This window comes from Tyto alba, unplaced genomic scaffold (genome assembly GCF_018691265.1).
Source record: "Tyto alba isolate M040663 unplaced genomic scaffold, T.alba_DEE_v4.0 Super-Scaffold_19, whole genome shotgun sequence".
Lineage (NCBI taxonomy): Eukaryota > Metazoa > Chordata > Aves > Strigiformes > Tytonidae > Tyto > Tyto alba.
The window spans coordinates 10000438-10019969 of NW_024881281.1; the positions used below are offsets into that span (position 1 = coordinate 10000438).

At 52.3% G+C, this 19532-nt stretch overlaps 1 protein-coding gene across 7 annotated transcripts in view; it reads right to left on the minus strand.

The window, feature by feature from the left end:
* Window positions 1–19532, minus strand: part of GTF2IRD1 (GTF2I repeat domain containing 1) — a 67813-nt gene that overhangs the window by 25910 nt on the left and 22371 nt on the right. For 6 of the 7 annotated variants that reach the window (XM_032993697.2, XM_032993695.2, XM_032993692.2 and 3 more), the window contains exons 2-11: window positions 18801–18929; window positions 16634–16775; window positions 13619–13765; window positions 9929–10112; window positions 8556–8866; window positions 8032–8121; window positions 7014–7097; window positions 5923–6106; window positions 4643–4668; window positions 1956–2076 (exon numbers count right to left, since the gene is read on the minus strand). In XM_032993697.2, the coding sequence (XP_032849588.2) occupies window positions 1956–2076; window positions 4643–4668; window positions 5923–6106; window positions 7014–7097; window positions 8032–8121; window positions 8556–8866; window positions 9929–10112; window positions 13619–13765; window positions 16634–16775; window positions 18801–18923 (1412 nt within the window). In that variant the 5' untranslated portion in view covers window positions 18924–18929. Of the gene's footprint in view, window positions 1–1955; window positions 2077–4642; window positions 4669–5922; window positions 6107–7013; window positions 7098–8031; window positions 8122–8555; window positions 8867–9928; window positions 10177–13618; window positions 13766–16633; window positions 16776–18800; window positions 18930–19532 lie in introns of those variants that run through there. The other variant, XM_032993699.2, reaches the window with a different exon arrangement.

Here is a 19532-nt window from a genome sequence, read left to right on the forward strand (position 1 = left end):
GTGCACTGAGTTTGCTGCTGCTGAAAGGTTCCAGAGTGACTCAGCCAGTCCCACACCGGCACAGACACCCAAAGGCCATGGCCACCAGCCTCCCTCTGGCAGCGTGGGTGAGCGGCCGTGCTGCCACACGTGCCAAATGCACAGCAGTTGGGGGTGCTGTCCTTTTGGGGTGACACCAGCATGCTGAACACTGACCATTTCAACCCATGTATAATATCAATGCACAGAGCAAACCAACATCGACCACAGAGACCGGGTCCAGGCAAGCCAACCCAACCACCCGCTCATCTTAACCCCTTTCCCATGCCCGTGGTTGGCTCTGTCTTGCATCAGAGCTCCAGCACGGCACAGCTCGTATTGCACTCGCAGCCAATGGTACGAGGAAGTGGGGCCGACTTCTGCAAAGTGCAGGAAACGTCACTGTGACATAGCATGGGGCACGAGTGACACCCATGGGTGCTCCTGGCACCCTGTCCCCGGTGGAGGAGAGAACAAGACGAATTTGGCTTGTTCTATTTAGCAAAATGAAGCCCGGGAGGGGACACAGTGGTGTCCCACACCAGTGGGGCAGCAAGGTTGTGCAAGAGCCACCCCAACCCTGTGGGGTAAAACCACCCCCAAACCCTCCTTTGAAGCTGGAGATACGCAGAGGGATGGGTGATGACTGCCAGCCCTGTGGACTGGGCAGCTCGAGAGGTCTCTGCCCTCTGAAGCTGTGAGATTCCAGTGCTCGGTGCACCTCTGGACTCACTCACTGCCTGACCTAACACTGCTGATGGGGCAGGTTCACCCCCCCAGAGCGAGCATGGCTTCAGGGGCATGTGGTAGCCATATCCAAGGGGACAAACCTGAAACAGCACTGGGGAGAACCAGAACGAAACTCCAACCAGTTACGAATTCACATCAGCCATGAGGGAGGGGAACCCAAGAGGTGCCATGGAGGAGACAGGCAAGTTACCTCATCTCCCCATCCTAGCCTGAAGAAGGTATCGACCTGTAGTGCAGTCCGCAGCCCCGGCCGGTGGAGGGGTCGGCACCGGGCGGCGAGACTTGGAGCTGGAGAGGCTGAGGAGCACTTGCTCCTACAGCCCTGCTCCTGAGCCCCCCTGCAGCCAGTGGCCTCCAGCACGGGTGTGTGGGCAGACATCCCAGCAAAGTTCATTTTGCTGCTTCTAAACCCATCCATGAGCGAGCGGGGCAAGGCTGGGAAAGGGCTCCCTTCCCTGCAGCACAGCCTCACCCATGAGCACCAGTTATACTGCTATGAACTGCTGCCCTGCTTCTCTTGTTTAAAGGGATTTTAAAGGTAAATGTTGGGGCTAAATCTACCTTGCTTCTGACCAGCTGAAGCAAAAATGAAGGAAACAGTCTACACAGAGGAAAATACCTTCTGGATCTCCCAGCATGGGTTGGAAAGCAGCACTATACACTCCATAGGCCCTGCCAGCATGTTACAGGCGAGTCTAGCTCGTGGCATATTTGTACCAGAAACAGGTACTCATAAAAAGCCTCCTGCCCTGCTGAACTCTATAACCCCACCTTTATTAAAACATCTGTTAATCCGCTATTAGTCTCCCTGTGAGCTTTATAAACAAGTAACGCTTAATTAGCAGGATGTTGTGTTACAGTGCCAGCTGAGGGTGAATCCTTAGGCCATGCTTTAACACAGGAGATCCTGCAGATAATCCCAGCCTGCCCAGACACGGCCCCGATTTCACCAGTTTTGTACAAAATCAGTGATTCCAAACATTGCTATTCTGGCTTGCAAAAGGATGAGGGTGCTCAGTCTCCTCCTGTGCTGGCTAGCTGTACCATCACAGTGGGTTTTTAGGGAGGCAGGAAAGCAACGCCCTTACAGCAGCACAGCAATAACCTGCTGGGCATGTTAACACCCCCAAAATAACTCTCCGAGGGATGTCACTTTGCGGTGGCCAGGAAACAGAAGTGCCACTTACCTGCTGTTGGCCTGAGAGGTCCCTGCCAGATCCAGCACGGCCCCGCGGTGCGGCTCAGGGGAGATCTCCCCAGGGGGGCTGGAGGGCTCCAGCTTAGTTGGATCTTTGGTAAATTTGCTTCCTGGTGTTGGGTACGCAGGGTGGGTTTGGAAGGAAAAGCAAAACCAGAATTAGCAACCAGAGATGCCAACGATGCAGCTTTTCCACCACCACTTTCCCCCCCTCCAGTGCCAGAGCTAAGGTGGATGGAGGGGAGGTAGAAGACAGGTTATCAAGCGTCACCTGCTTGCAAAGAGAAGAGTACAGATTTAATCAGGTTTACCCATTAAAATATCAGCAAAAGTTTTACTTAAGCCTCTGCATAACCAAGTGTGTGCTGGGAAGCCCTGCCAGGAATGGAACATCTCTGGAAAGGGCTGGCTGCTGGGACAGGGTGCCAAGAGGCAGGGACTGGGGTTGGGAAACCTGGTCATGGCCAGGGCCATGGACCAGTGCTGCAGGAACAAGCCCCAAAGCGGGGAGAGCCCTGTCCCAAGGGAGGGGACAGAGCTCGGCAAAGCCCAGAGCAGCAGTGCCACTGGGAGACCCATCCTGCAGCTCCGAGCCCTGCACACAGCAGGAGAAATCTCTGCTGCAGCAATGCAGAGGGGGACAAAAGCATCCTGTCACCATGAAAAACTTCCTCTCTCCCTTCTGTTCCTCAGCAACCTGAAAGAAGCTGAAACGAAGCCTCAGCAATGACCTTGGAGATGAAAAGAGTGATCTGAAGGCAGGGTAGGAAATGAAAATCAGGCAGGGGAAGTGAGCAAAAAGCTGAAGGATTAGTGCTGGGGGAAGGAGGGGATGAAGTTATGCCACGAGGCTGCAGAAACCATGTAGGTGTCTTGTTAAATAGCTGCTGCCAAAGGCCCTTTGCTGGTCTCAAAGTGCCATCACGACATCCCCACCCTTCCAAAACACATCCCGTTCATGGGAACATGAAGCCTTTTTCCTTTCAGCTCCAGCGTGTAAGGAAGGGCAGGGCTCTGGCAATGGGATGAGCAGCAATATAGAGCCTTAAAGACACTATTTATCTACCAGCAGTCCAAAAGACTCCTTTTAATTTGTGCTTTCTATGGACCAAATCTTGCTCTTGCAGCAGTGAAGCCTGCCTGAAGCTGCTACCCAGGGGAGTAGCAAAAATAGGTTTCCTAGCAGTGGTGGGTATTTTAATTAAAGGGTGAGCAAAACTGTATGGGGAAGCTTTGGGATACTTCGCAGTCGGCAATTTAAAATACAGCTCCACTTGGAAAATAGTGTCTTTGCAAAAATGGCACCTCCTGACTCAGCAAATGCTTTTTTTTTTGCACAGTCAGATGTGCTGACGCGAGTCACAAAAAGCCAGGTTTAATGTGTTTTGCTTCTGGTAGCCCTGCAGGGACCAGACAGGGGAGGGGGAACTGCCATCCGCCCCAGCCCTGCTGGGGTTGCTTCCTCATATCCTAATTTCCACTTGCACCTCCCTGCCATGTAACCCCCGAGCTCGTAGCACAGGGCTTTCCATCACCAGCTCTTGAACCAATGTACAGACAATATGGGATGCATCCCCCCAGATTCTGTACAACCATGATGGATTTGCAAGGAAAATCCAAGCATCCCAAGACAAGGTTTAGTACTCCATCCCTTGGGGATGAGTTAGAGCTTAAAAAAATCATTTTCTTGAGGAAAAAAAAGTCATTAATGGGGCTGGAGACAAAGAAATCCTCCCCATGGAGGTGGGACTCCCTCCAGGCTTTGCTGGAGGTCCCCTTTGGGTGGCTCTGTCATCATTGTCCCCAGGGAGCACCCTTGGGGCTGGGGCTGTCATGGGGCCACAGGAGTTATTTTATCTGGTGGAGATATCTGAGGAGAAGATGGTGTCTGGAAAGCCAGCGTGTGGGGTTGGCAACTTGGGAAAAAAAAAACAAACCAAAACAAAACAACAACCACCCCAAAACATGTCTTTACTTGTGAGCCAAGCCCAGGTGATCCAGGAGCAAGGCTGGGTGGTGATACATTGGGGTGCAGTGCCATAATTCAGGTGGGTATCAGGGCAGTGGGCTGGGGGCAGCTGCTGGAATGAGGGTTGGGTCGGACAGCACCAGTACCTGTCTCCTTTTATTTGCCAAGAAGCACTTAGCCAGGCCTCTCCATCTCAAGGCAAAAAGAGCAAATACATGGAGCAAAAAAAGTCAAAGAAAACCTTTCCCCAGGGTTTTGTCATGGAAAAAAATAGATTTTTGTTGTTTTAAAAACAGTCAGCGGCTGGATGATGCTAGCACTTCCCAGCCAAAAAAAAAAAAAAAAATTTACCAGTGAGGAACCCAGCAGTGATTATTCTTCCTCCTGAAAGCACAGAAATTTGCCATGTGCTGCCTACAAGTCGCAGCTCAGCCCAGTGCAGGGAGCCAGCCCAGCCTCACTCACTGGGGATTTCTTGCTTAAACCTTCAAAACACTATTTAAGGGGTGCAAGGTTCTTGCACTGATCCCAGGCGAAGGCAACCTCAGCATGCCTGGGTGTAGGGCACAGACAAGGCTTCTCCTCACTAAGCATAATTGCACGTGTCCTGCACTTTTGTTGCTTACAGGTGACATTATTTCAACTACGCTTCTCTGGATAATCTTTCAGTTTTGTGGACAATAAAGCAAAGGACATGGAGAACATACCTGTAAAAATTCTCTCATCAAACATCCTAGGAGGAAAGGAAAGAAAAGGGATTAGAAATAGGTGCTTCTAATGACTGAATTTTAGGTTTTATTAATGAATAGCATTAAACCATGTCAAAATAATAATTTTATTAATTCTCTAAAAAGAGGGAATGAACACTTCAGCTAAAAAACCCAACACCTTTTAGCCTGTTGTGCAACCAAGCACTCTTACAGCATATGCTTTTTAACTAATGCACCTTTAAATCTTCTTACAAGTCATTCTCTTAATTTAATTAACTTATTAAATGAGTCTGCTATAGGCTGGCTTTACCATAAGGGGTAGTGGGACTAAAGTAGCTGTTGCTGGACCTTCATTTAATGTCGCAGACCATCAACCAGATGTCACTTATCTCCTGAATTTGGTCTCACCCACAACTTTGCTTATGGGGGCAACGTGTGTTTCAGGGCCATGTCCTGGGGCCTGATCCAGCCTGGCACAGCCCGAGCGGTGTGGGACAAAGTGGCTCCTCCACCAGCTGACATATGTGAAGCTATTTCCTTTTAGGATGCCCAGGTCCTGTTGATGTCAGTGATTTTAGCCCCATTGGGAGCCTTAGCTGGGGTTTTTCTGTGCCATAGTTTCACACTTCTAGCAGGGGAACAAGACAAGTGCTGCTCAAGCAGGGACTGAATAAATAAATATATTATAAAGCAGATTTTCCTGACAGAGAAGCGAAGGGGTATTGCACAGCACAGAGGTAACTAGGAAAGCGTCTGCTCCTCCTACTCCAGTGCATACACAGACACCAAGACACAACACCCTGCCCATAGGTGATACATCCTCAGCATAATATATATAGGATGTCCCCAAGTGATCACTGCAAAACAAGGTGGAGGGGAATCCCTGTTTGTCGTGAATATGGATGTTTCTTCTCCCACCTGGAGGCACCTCTCCCATCTGCCAAACGTCACTGGAGACAGTCATGCCATGATCAGAGGGTCCCGTTACCACCCGAAATGCTTAGGGTGGCACTGGCAATGTCTGCATGGACTTACAGCCGGGTGGCAGGGCTCAGGGGTGACCGTGGTATGGCCAGGCCTGCCACACCCTCACAAAAAGGGAGAGAGCAATGGAAACCAGAGGTTTGGGGGTTAAAAAGAGCTGGTCAGCTCTTTTCCATAAAAAAGGGTAAAATGAGTTTTGGGTGTCAAAACAAACCCTGTGAGAGTGGAAGGAACACAGCTTAAATCACCGAGCCCCCTTGAGGCCATGCACTCCCCCTTGCCTTGCCACTCACCTTTTGATGACAAAATGGATGTTGTGCCTCTCCTCCAGTATCCGCTTGAGTTTGGGGACGCCGTAGGTACAAGGTCTTTTGAAGGGTATTTTGTCTGGGATGCCAATGATTTCTACAGCCTCGGGGTCGCAAGCAATCTTCCGGTACGGGACGGGGACCATGTGGTCTAACCCCAAGGCTTCAGCTGAAAGGTGAACGCATCGTTTTCATTTAAACATGCACTTTCCCTTCTCCAGGTGATAAAATGAAGGTGTAAAGGCTTGAACTCAAGCAGAGCGAGTGCCTCCTGCTCTCTTCTCCTTGGCTTGTCCCAGAAGGTGAGCCCGGGGAGCAGCTCGCCCATGGGAGATGGAACAACAGGGAGACAATGCAGCAGCAAACACAACTCACGGTGTCCTTCAAAACCCCCAATCGTGCCCAGCATTGCTCAAATCTGGGGTGAGCTGTCCCACATGTTGTCCCCAACCTCCCTGCAGCAGGTTGCTGAGCTATATAACTCACAAATTACACAGTACATATTTATAGCCCATTTACAACTCACGAATTACACAGCCTGATGGGAATGGTACAGGCAACAATCTCCAGCCCATCAGCCCATTCTTGAGCAATTTCCTGAGCTTACAGCTGCCCAAATGCCCAGGAACTATCCCAAAAGCACTGCCCATGGCAAGGGAAGGGCCAGTGATGCCCATAAGCTGTGCAGGTGGAAAAAAGCAGCTGCAATAAGGACAATCTTCCTTTTTCCCCTGCCACGTTAATTTAAAACGGCTGAATGCCACTGCTCCCCCTCGCCTGCAAGCGCCAGCGGTGCCCGGGTGCTCTGACCCCACGTGCCACACTTCAAACCAGGGCTGTTTTACAGCTCAGTTATAAATTCCTCAATGGTGCGGGGGGCTCCAAATGGAAATATTGACATAACCTTCAGCAGACACCCAGAGACTGGGAGCTGCTGGGCTAAATGTGTTAGGAAGAGAAGGGAGCTCTAGCATATGGCTTCTGCTGCTGTGTTAGGGAACAAAAATGATTGCTGTATAATGATATGCAAACCACAAGCGCTGCAGATGCATAATGGGATATTAACTCCTACTCACCATATCTGCTGTTAAACAGAATTTGCACGCACTCCCTAAGGGTGTTGATATCTTCAGTTTCTTTTATAAAACTGTCCCACTTATCTATCAAAACAAAATATAAGAAATAAGGAACTTCCATATGGTTCGTACACAGCAGATGCACTTTTCTCGCGCGAAGCGCTGGGAAGCAGGAACAAGACTTTGCTGCTTTAAAAATAATGATTTCCCTCTTCCCGAGCAGATTTTGCCAGGCTGGCAGATAAGGTCTGGGCTTCCCCAGCCCCAGCCCCAAGCAACCTCCTCTGCAGCCGTGCATGTGCAAAGCAGATTCCTAAGAAATGACCCCATAAAACTTCTCAACCCTGAAATGAAAGACCCTCCGGGACAGAACAAACTCAACCTGAAATGGACCTTTAAAAGGCACAGCCATTTCACAGAGAAGCTTTTTCATCTCCTTCTCTTTCTCAACTTTCCCACCCATATTTTTTTCTTCTTTTTAATGCAGGCAGGCCAGGGGTTTGATGTAAACATGTCAGCATTTTTAGGTTGCATTTCCCTTGGGTGGGGTGGAGGTGGGGAAATGGCAGAGGCTCCTCCCCATTGCTGAGATCCCCTCTGGGCACCGCTGCAGAATCACGCCAGGGTTAGTGGGTTTCAGTTATTTTGAAATAACACCAAGCTTTCGGCAGGTATTTGCTGTTTGCAGCTCAGGCAAACGGCCTCACCCAAAGCTGTGCCTTGGTTCCCTGTGTGTGAAGTGGGAATGGGATTTCCCAGCCGGTCCAGCACTTGAGGACCACGCATTGTGAGCATGGCAGGGATGGACCAAAGAGGGAACGAAGGTCTTGGCTGCAATGCTGAGACGTTGCAGCAAGTAAAGGGAAAAAAAATCTCCCACTGCAGCATCTCCAGCACTGCCAGGTCCCTGCAGAGCATGGAGATGGCTGGGAGACAGCCGGGGAGAAATGGGGGTGGGGGAAACCTTTCCATAAGAGGGGTCTGCCGGCCACCCCCAGCGCCAGAGCAGGACACAGACCTGTCTTGTCGTGGACAATGGAGAATAGGATACGCTTGGACGAGTGCACGTTCTGGATGAGGGGACCTCCGGAGACCGATGATTTCTGTCCTGGACAAGAGGGGAGACAAGGAGAATGGGCTGATGAGAGCCTGACCGATGCTCCAGGCACCCGAACAAGCCCCCGGGTGCTCTCGCCCGCCGGCTCTCCTCCATGCACCCTGTCCTGCCACAACCCAGCGGGGTCCTGGCCCTGAGCCCCCACTGCCCCCCCTCCAGCTGCCCCTCCAGCCTTGTGGCTCAGAACCCGGCATTTCAGGGCAAAAACGGAGGTGCATCCCTTCAGCACCTCGTAGGCACCCGGGGAAGGGCTGGGGCGGCGTGGCATGGCGGGGAGGGGGGGTTCTGCTCATCTCCATACGGGCCAAGCTTTGCACCGATTTTCATCCGAGGACCGCCAAAACCTCTGGGCCTGTCCCCTGACAGCGCCGGGGGAGCGGGCTTCACACCAGGCCCTCGTCTGAGAGCAAACTCCAGGCTATTACCACAGCAGTCGCTGTACTCCTGTGAGGAAGGCACCTTCAGCTCTCCCGCGGGCCTGGGCAGCAGCGCCTCGCCAGCCGCGTTCGGCCCGGGCAGGCCGGAGGACACCTCTTGCTTTAGGTCGACGGCGATCTGGGTCGGCAGCGAGACGCCGTATAAGAAGTTGGTGACGGCGACGGCGGAGGGGGTGTCCTGGCCGGCGGGTTTGGCCATGGGGCCGTTGGCACCAGAGTCCCGGCCACCCTTGGAAGTGAGGGAGGTACAAGTCAGCTCGACGCTGGGGTTCGGCTCTCGGCTGGGCTCATCTGCCGGCCTGAGGGGAAGGAAGGGAAAAGAGGAGGAAAAAACAGGTTCCTTTGGGTCCGTGGCAAGCAAGGATGTGGAGGGGGAAGGAGAGCCGTGCCTGGGAGGGTGGGACACGCCGCACTGCCAGCTGCCGGGCTCTTTTTTTCAGAAATTACAGCCATCACCCGGCCTCTTCCAGCTTCTTCAGGCACCTAGACTGTTTTTGTCTTCATTAACTGGAGCAGATTGGTCTTATGGTGGTTCAGTGTTTATATTAGCTAGGGCAAAGCTGCCTAGCTCCACAGCCCAGTGTATTTAAGGAGTAAAACGGTTTGTGTGACCGTAACCACTTGACTCCATTGGCTGTCCCAGCCCCCAGGACCCCATGGCACGTTCACGAGGGACCTCAGTCAGCCCAGGGATGAGCTTCAGACCAAGGAAGCTCATGTGCTTCACAAGAGACGGGCGTCCGCAAGCTCACAGACGGCTCAAATTCTGTGTGTCCTACTTTTAGCTGTCTCAGCCTGATTTTCCAGAAGTGCCGAGCCTTCAGAGGAGGTATTTGGTAGTGCTCAGCATTTCTCTGAATGGATCCGAGGTGCTGCCAGACAGGCAAACGCAGAGGAAACGCACCCAAAACCACTGAGCCCCCTGCGAAAACGTGGCCAAAATGGGGAGTTCACCCCGCCGCAGTCCCCCGCCTCCCTCCTCGTCTGGCGTTAAAAACCCCATTTCAGCCTGGGAAGAAGCTTGCAGCATTTACACTGGAAACCCCTCTGGAGACAGAAAAGCACTTAGCTTACCACAGCGGAAATTTTGGCGGAGACACATAAAGCGATGCGGTTAATGCGCACGTTTACACACGCTTATTATAGGAACAAGTCTGAAACGGTCTCGAGCCACCCGACACTGATGAACCTCCAGGTTTGACAGGGCTGGACCCAGGTTTCTGCGTCTGGGGGAGAAGCTGGGACATGGGAGGGACCCTCCTGCCTGCCCCATGCAAAATCACCACCATCCGCTGGCATTATAGGAGCCACCATCCCGAGGGCTCGCTGCCCTCGCATCCCTTGGGGATCCCCCAAATTACCTTTTTAGCCTGAAGCGGATGCTGTGGCTGTGCTCTAAGATGGCCATCAGGGACTTCACATCGTACTCCATGGGTTTCTTAAAGCTGACCCCTTCAGGCAAGCCAGCCACTGCCAGCGAGCCCGGCTCTTTCAGGAACCTCTCGTACGGCAAAGGGACCACGCTGCTCTTCCCCACAGCTTCACCTGGGGAGGGGGCAGAGTTACACACTGGTGGACACCCCACGCCCCCGACCATGGCCAAGCCGGGCTGGAGGAATAAATGCAAGAGCAAGAGATCCTGATGGAAATATTATGAGAAGAAAAACAATTCCTACCTCTGCACTTAGCACACAAGGACCTGCAAGCTCTAAGCTCTAATTAATAAAAAGCTCACAAAAGCCAATAAGCAGATGTCTCATCTTTTGGGTTGCATAGTAAAATCCTCAGTTGGGGTCACTTGGCACAAGCCCACCCGCTGTGAGCACCCAGACATGTGCCAGCGAGGGATGTGGCTGCCGGCAAGACGGGAGGGAGCTGACAAAGGAGGCTGAAGGGCTCGCGCTGATTTTTATCTCATGTTTACTGAGATATTCTGGGAACCTTATTTTCAGTCAGGTTTCTTATTTTACCTCCTGGAAGAATGGAAAGTACTTTGATTGCTGTTAGGCAGCCTCAATACACTTTGAAAGACAAGAAAAAACCCCCAACAGCCTCCCTCCATCCCACCATTCACAGGCAGCATGAACATCAATGCATTTGACAGCACAATCACCTCCAGCAGCCCAGAAATCTCACCCACTCCCCTTGACGATGGGCACAGAGTTGCCCTGTGTCCTGACCATGTGGCACAGGTTCCACTGTACCCCTGACACCAAAATCTCCCCGAGGAGTTAGGAACAAACTGCTTGCCCTTCCCCAGCAGCAGAAGACAACCAGCAAGCATTGCAGTTATACAGAGATTTTCTAAACTGGTTAAAGAGCGCACAGGCCCAAACTGGGGATGCTTACGGTGCTCTCCAGGCAAGACACTGTTGGAAAACCAGCCCCCTCTGAAGGGTTTCAAGGAATAGCCAAAACCCTTGAGCTGCTCTCTGTGGGAAAAATTACTTTGGAAACCAACCCAAGTCACTGCGACCAATAAACCTGGTGCTGAAAGCACGAAGCAGAAGAAACAGCCGTGCAGGAATGCGACCTGTCTGGCAAAGCAGCGTCCAGATGCAGAACATCTGGCTGCATGGCAAGGTGTCCACACCTTCATCTCCAGGCTGAGGGGCAGGGAGAGGAGCTTATGGGACCTTTAAATAGCTGTGGGATTTCATATTGTTGATTTTCTTTAAAATATTTTCTTTTATCTCTCTTTTTTAAAAAAAATAAAGCAAAACAAAACACCAAAAGATTTTACAGAAACCCTGGAAATCTTGTGGCACTGTCAGCAAGTCCTTATTAAAAGTGATTTCTTCAACATGTTCTTTGAAGGAATGCATGATAACTAACGACGTGCGACTTGCACAAGCCATCAAGGTTCCTTATAGGTGGGATGGATAATGTTTTAATTAAGCCAGTAACAGAAGTTTCAAAACGAACCTTTGAACCACAACACCACGAGTACACTTTCTGCAAGCTGATGGTTTCCCTGCCCCAATGTGCCAGCTCTATCAGCTTTCCACCTCCCTCCATCACCTCTCTTCGTGACGGGGAAAAGCTCCTAATGCCCACGGCGGTTCCTTATCAACCCAACGCTCAATAACTCCCCGAACATATTTTTATGGGAAATGCGTTACTGTCAAAGTGACCTTCACCAAGCCTCACACTGCCATGCAGAGGCTCACGGTTTAGCTAAAGAGAGACAATAATCATCATTAATGCCTGTTTAATAGAAGCTGGCAGTAATCAGTCATCCTGTTGGTGCAGAGATTACCCAGCTCTGGAGGGAATACGCGATCTTTTTGACTGAGCATTTTCTAAGATTTTTTTGTTTCCCATCCCTGTTGATGGTAGGCGGCCGAAAGGATAAAAAAACCCAAACCTGTAAGAAAGATAACTGTTAATTTCTGTCAGTCCTCTCAGTGTTGGAAACAGAATCACCCTGGGGCACCTATTATCTCCTGAAGTACTTCCCCCCACTCAACCAGGGGAGGCTGTTCCCCGTGGGCATGCCGGGAGGGGAACATCTGCCCGGTGGGTTTTGCCATAGAGCAGCTCGGGGATGGAAACAGCTGAAACTACTGAATCAGCAGCAAAGGCAGAATTACACTCAATGCCAGAATTACACCCAATGCTGGAACTACATCCAGTGCCAGGGCCAAAACCACCTTCCGAGGGATGCCCAACCTCCTCCTGCCATGGCAATGCCAGTCACCCTGGGCTGGGGACCCAGCCAGCTTGCACGTTGCGCACCTCGACAAGGTAAAAAGCATCACAAACTCATCCCGATGGATGGGCCGCCTGGTTCACACACCCCACATAGATGCATCCTGATCAAGCCTTTTTATGAAATTACATACTTATGGTATGTCATATATGAATAATTCCCGTATCCCCAAGAGGCCTGCAAAGCCTGGCGCTCTCCCAGCAGCAAGATGATGAGACCTGCAGCTCGGAGCTGGGATCCAACCAACGCCAAAACACCCTCCCCACCCCATTCCCTTGGCTCTTCTGTGTGCTCCTTCCTTTCCGCTTGGGCCCAGACTTTTGAAGGCAGCAAGAGGATTTGATTACCCCTGTTAATGGGGATATTGCCTCCAAGTCCTTTAAGTGGTTTCAGAAAACCTCAGCGACTGTCTGTCCCTGGGGGAAGGGATGCCATCTCCCCTTTCTGTCTGTGAAGCCTGTGGCAAGCGCTGGCGAGACGAGCGCCGAATGACAGCCAGCAGCAACAAATGCTGCATGCGAGCCCCGGGTGGTTGGTGAGAGCACCCGCTATCCCCCTCCCATCGTGTGTGAGCGCCCACCCCCCAAACCCAGCACACAAACAGGGGCAACGCCTGCGCTTCGGGCTCGGGGAGACCCCCACAGCCCCGGCAGTTTCGGTGATGGGGGAGCTGAATCCACGGGGGCTCCAGCAGGGACCTCCCGAGCGAGAAGCAGGCGCTGCCGCCGCTCGAGCCTCCACAGATTGGGCCCGGAGGGAGCTCTGCAACCCACTGGGTTACATATCAACAGCCATATGGTCATCTACATTTTAATTGCAGAAGCTTTATTGCTGGGGATGATGCATGTGCTGGAACGGCACCAGCTCGTCTCTCGGAGCCGGGGCTGCAGGGCTGCCTGCTAGAAAAACCATCTTTTTTCCTTTTAAATAGACTTGCCAGGGAAAGGGGTGAGAGAGTCTCTGCAGAGTCTCGGTACAGCACTTGTGAAAGAGATGCTGTAGATGTGGTGTCGAGGATAAAGGTGTGCTTGACAATCATACCTGGGGCATGGCAGAGGCTTGCCCTGGCATGGGGCACAGAGGATGCTCCCCCAGCACAGGGGTTTTTTTTTGCCCAGTTTGGGACACTGGATAGTGAAGAAGCAGTGGCTGGATCCCTTCTCAACACAACGCTAACCCTACGCAGGAGCACGTCCCGCCACGCTGCCCCTGCCAGGCGCCTGCTCCCTCGCCGAGGGGCTGGGCTGGGGCTGAAAGCCACAACCGGCAGTGGCACCGGGCAGCTCAGCGAGCCCCGGGGGCAATCCAAATCCCCAAATGGAAGCGTGAAGGTTCTTACTATAAAGCACATCAAACACTTCCTCTACCATCTTCCTGAGGAGGTACACGTCTGATCCCTGGTCCGGGGAGACCCTGAGCACGCTTCGCCCGCACTCCTTTGCCTTCTTCTGCGCCTCCGTGTCCTGCTCCTTCCTCTGCTGGACTCCTGTGAGGGGGAGAGGAGAAAATGGGAGATGCTGCGGTGAGAAGAGGGGTTCATGGGCAATGCTGCACGCGTTTTCGAGTGGCTGCAAAGCAGTTGAACCTGCCAGCCAGCTGACACTAACTTCAGCCAGGGCTGAATGCGTCGCTGCCCACCAAACCCCAGGCAAGACGGGGTCCCGTGGTGCCGGGCCCCTCGCCACCCCCACAGCAACTGCAAAGTCCTCTGGTTGGGCAGATGGGTGCCCCGGGTCTCCCACCCACCCCAGTCCCCCAGCTCGGATGGGGCCACGGCTCCCAACAGCCCCCAGCGTGCAGGGGACGGTGCTGGCATGGGCAGCAGTGCCAGCAGCGCAGCCAGGAGCGGGGTCGATCATCCTGCGTGTGCCCCCCCTTCCCTGTTTTTACCCACTCAGCTGCACTGAAACTGTTGTGATTAATTGGGCAGCACATTTCTTTTCTCTGGTTTCAATCTGCTTAGCCTTCAATCTCTCAGGAAAAGAAAATCCGCCTTTCTTGGAGGCTTTTTTACCCTTCAGCGTCACGTAGCTCAGTAATACCAGCTATTTCCTGCTAATTTCCCCCATTAAACCTCAAATAAAGCATATCTTTGGCAATGACTTCCTTGCATCTCTGAACGCACAAAAAATTAAACACTACAAGTACATTATTGCTGTTCTATCCAAAGCAATTCACAAGGGATTTTCAGTGGCGAAGGACTAATTCCTTCATCATCCTTGACAGGCTCCTGCCAGTGATCGGCCCTGGATGCTGCCCGAGCGCTCGAGGAGGAGCTCATGGATCCCTGCCATGGAAACAGCCCGTGGCTGGGACATCACTGGGATGGGGACAAGAGCCACCTGGGGTAGCCACAGAACTAGCCATAAGAAAGGGGAAGGCCACCCAACCCCATGCAACCACTGGTAAGCTCTGCATGCCTCCCATGGCACGGGGAAACAGGCCCTGGAGAACTTTTTTGGGGGTGTTTTACCGAAGTGGTGAAATGCATCTGCATCCACACCCTCCTATGACTGACTCTACCTCACGGCTGGGCACTAACTCTCCTCTGTTGACATTAATCCTGATCACTGTCAAGTCCCCCCGTGCACCAGGAAAGGCTGAGCCAGAGCTTCAGATAAAGGAGGGCGTTCAAGTAAGGTCTGCACGCCCAGAGAGATAAGAGGCTGCTTACATCTCCCAGTGATGTCTGCTTTAGATTATTTCAGATCGTTTCTGAGGGGGCAGCTAGATCATAAATCAGAGGCACTTTCAGGGATGCTTTCCACTGCGTGCCAGTTGTAAGAGCTTTATGGAGCAGAGTTGAGCCTGGGCCATTTATAATTCAAGACAGAGTTATCACGTTTCACCCTGTCTCCAGCACTAGCTGCTTTGCCCAGACCCCATCGTCAAGATTTTGTGCTTTCAACCAGACATGACCATTTTATTTTGACAAAGGTGTAAATGAAACCAAAGGAGAGGAGAATGAGGAGCTAATGTCGGGCGCTTTGCCCAAGCACAGCAGTAGGTCACTGGCCAGGATGTATGTATATATATTTCTAAAAGTGAGATTTGCAGATGGTCATCAATATTGTGAGCTCTAGAGAGACAGTTGGCATTTAATATATAAGAAGGAGCTCCCTCTCATTGGCCACCCGCTGCCGTTCAGTGCTTGGGTACGTCCCTGCCTCTTGCGGGTGGTGGGAAGGGGAGGCAGAGTCACCCAGGAACACAAGAAACGTCCCCAGAATGCCTCCTGTCCTGCAAAACACGGCACACCAAAGCAGCGGATAACTGCCGGGTGCGGGTGGCGTGGTGGGGGCAGCGGGCAGGACGGAGGGGCAGAGCGGAGCCTTGGCAGGGAGCTGCTCCTGCAGAGCTGTGCCGGCTCGCCCCGCACATGTGCAGCGAATGACCTGAGCAGACAGCGACCCTGGCAGCTTTACAGCGCTCGTGTTTTCACCAGAGCGAACCCTTCCTGAGCAATCTCTCTCCAACGGATTAAGCACCAATATGGTTTCTGTCAACACCATGCGTGTGCACACACAGCCAGGTCGTTTCTCTCCACCGAGATACAGCGTGTGTGAGCGGATCCAGGCCTGGGGTCCCCCCAGCTCTGGGGTCCTCAGCACCACCAAAGCCAGATCCTGTCCCAGCTCCTGCAGGGAGTGGGGAAACAGATGATGCCGTCTGAGAAATGCAGGTCCCCGTTCACAGCACAGCTCCCACCTTCCCCTCAGCTCCCAGGTTGTTTTTGGGGGAGCTGGCAGAGGCACGGACCGGGGACAGAGGGCTGGGTGCCAGCCTCACCGTATGCAGGGCTGCCACCGGTCACACACGTCCCTGTGATACCTGGTGACCTTGATCTGAGTCTGAGGGGACCACAGCACCTGCTCAAGGCATCCTTTCACCACTGTTAGCCTCTCAAAAAAATAAGCAGTTCCACAACCCACACCACTAGCTCCCAAATCCATCCCTGTCTTTCAAAAACTAGGAAAAAAAGCCTTGGCCCAAGAAAGTCTCTCTGCTCCTGGGGGATCACTAGGACAAACTATTTCTGCCAAGTCCTCAAATGGCACTCCAGCGCAGCGGCAGTGCTGCTGCAGGCTGGCAGCACCAGGGGAGCAGAGCAGCCATCCAGCCCCCTGCCCCCCCCGGGATGTTTTTGGAGAGGAGAGCTGGGGCACGTGGTGCTTTCCATGGGAAAGGAGAGGCTCTGGCTGCAGCTCCTCCCGGCTCTCTCCATCGCTTTAAACACCACTCAGCCCCGCAGACAGACCACACCGCGGTGCCCTCCAAATCACAGCCCTCCTGGGTCCCAGCTGGCACAACCAAGCTCGGCGCGGGGGCAGACCGCGCCGGCAGGGATACTCACTGCAAAACTTCTGGAAGTCAGCTTGCAGCTCCTTGCGGGCGCTGAGGAAGACCCGTCCCTTCTCGGTGCCCACCACGAAGGCGCTCTCCTCGTGGACGGCGATGCAGGCCACCTCCGCGTTCAGCTTGGAGAGCGCCGAGCACTGCGGGGAGGCACCGGGTCAGAGCGGCTGCGGGACCATCCCCGCTTGGCACCCCCTGCCATTTTCCAGTGGGGTTTTTTTCTTCCCATCAGAAGACTCCCCCATCAAAAGCAATGTTCTGGTTTGGGTCAGATTTTCACGGGGTTTATGACATCCCCTAAAGTCACTTCGGTGACTTTACAGCTCCAGAAAGGTATCCGGCCAAGCTATGCTTTGCTGAAAAACAAGAACTATTTACCCATCATTTCGCTTCACTTTTTCCTACCCTAAAAGTAAATATTTTATAGTATTTCTTTAAAAGAAAGCATTCCTGTAAAAAAAGAAAAACCAACAACAATTTGTATTTTTCCACCAGCTCTAATGAAATAAGGAGCACGGGAATCTTATTTCAGCTGCAGAACACTAATATGGTCAAAGTCTGGATTAGTCAAACGATTCTTCTTGTACAGTTATGCAAAACATTAAAGAGATGGAAAAGACTTCCTCCATTAATCTGTTTTATGTAATATGCGCTTCCTGCTCTACATAATACACATGTATATGTGTTTTTGTTATTATTTTTTATATTATAATAGTTATGCAGTGCTGGCAGCCTGAGTCATATTCCCATAGCTACAGCACCAACACTATAAAGATGCTATCCTCAGGTCAGAATTTAAAAACCAGGGGGGCTTTTCCCATCGGCAGCCCTGGTTAGACACATCATCTGCCCCCGGCACCGTGGGGGGGATGGAGGATGCTGGCAGCTGAGGAGGGAGCAGGAAAGCAGCTGCCCCAGGACCATCCCCCCCCCCCCTCCCCCCCCAGCTACCTTCAGCTCCCTGCTTACATTTACGCTGAGTTTGATTTGCGTGGGCTTAACCAGTCTCTCTACTAGGTCATTTTACCTCCTGCTCACCTTCTTCAAGAAGGAGGTATTGAGTCATACCCCCCCAGAATAGTTATTTTTAAGAACCTCCTTTCAAAAACCCAGCAGCCAATGGAAGTATTTTGCTCAAAAAAAAAAAAAAAAATCTAGGGGACTTGAGATTTGGAGGCAGACCAAATCCAAACCCTAAGCCCACTTGGCGATGGACACGTGGCCCTCTGGTTTATTTATCTTGCACACCGGCAGCCAGGCTTCGGTGGGTGTGGAGCCCAGCCCTGGTGAAGTGCTGGGATAAAGGCTGGATTTCAGGAACAGCCTGGCCTCCTGGCCCTGGTGTCAGCACGTAACAAGGACTGCAGAATAATGTACATTCATTAAGAAGCCAAACTACGATAACATGATTTGCTGTACAGGATGGCACATATATAAATCATCAAAGCTGCTTGGGGTGTGTCAGCTCCAGAGAACCTGCTCCTTAGTGAGGTGGTGATGGTTAAAAAGAAGGAAATTAGTATTAGTGAAAAAAAACCCTACCTTCATAGAGAAGATGACACATCCAAGATAAATACATTAAATATGACTTAGCTTTAAAAAGGGAGGGCTATTTAGCATGTCGCATTGCATTAAATATTTGTTACTACACACCCGCTTTCCCTTCTTGATCACATTCACAGTTAAAAATAAGATTAGCTCTGGTCCACGAGACTTAATCCAGACAGTTATCTTGTTTATGTAAGCACGACTGACTTAGGCAAGGTTTCCACTGGGAATTCTACGTCAAAAGATATGAAAGTTATTTTCTTTGTTCTCAGAGATAAAAGCCATTGTTCTCCTGTTGTGTAAAAGCTCACGGTAACATTGGTAAAACATCAAGGAAAAAAAAAAACAACCACCCTACATTCAGTTGATACCAACATAAATATTAATGGGAAAACAATACACATCTGAGATTAACTTGAGCTGACTTTATGATCCTTATGGCTGTCAAAGTGGCAGAGGATTTTTATTTCCCAGCTCCAGCAGCTCCCTGGGCTTTCCGGCAGCAGAGGGGAGCAGGACGAGCTCAGCAGCCCTCCTGCTTCAGCCCTGCTCCCCGCCAGCCCCGCTAAAGGGAGGCGAAGGGTGGGAGTGGGACGGGGACGTCCCTGGCCTCTTACCATGGAGTCTAAGGCAGACACTAAGCTGGTGATGATTTCGTCTTTCTGGGGAAAAACCATATTCCACTGGTCAGCTCTGGAGGTGCTGAGAGTCACGTCTAAAGGCTTCCCTGCCAGGGCCATATTCACCTAGAAATAGAAAAAAAAATGGTATATGTGTTGCTGTTAGTGACTGGGAGCCGGCGCTGAGCATCGCCAGCATGGCCCAATACCGGCGTGTGCCATGGGCTATGGCGCGACGCCAGCGTGGGTACACAGGGGAAACTGAGGCACGGAGAGGCTGGGGCCAGCCTGAGCCCCCTGTTCCCCACATCTCCTCTGCTAGAGGCAGATAATTGCAGACGCTGCTGAGCCATAACCAAACCCTGGGGCCAATGCTGTGTGTTCCAGCAGCGGCCAGGTCACCTCTGCCCTCGGGACTCACCCCCAGGGAGATGCCGGCACGGTGCGGGGGGTGCCGGGCTGCTGGATTGGGGGGGACACCCCAGATGAGAGGGCTGTGGCCGTGCCGAGCCCGAGGATGCGGCGCTGAAGCAGATGCAGGGGCTCCCTTGCCCGAGCTCTGCAGGGAGCAGGGGGCAATGCGTGCGGACCCGCGAGGACACCGTGCTGGCCATCCCCGTGCCTCCCTCCCCACACCCCGGGCAAGAGGAGAGCCTGGCACCCAAAGGTGTCCCCGAAGCAGGCCAAAGCCACAGGGTGCTCTGCCTTCACCCCAAAGGGAGAGAGGCA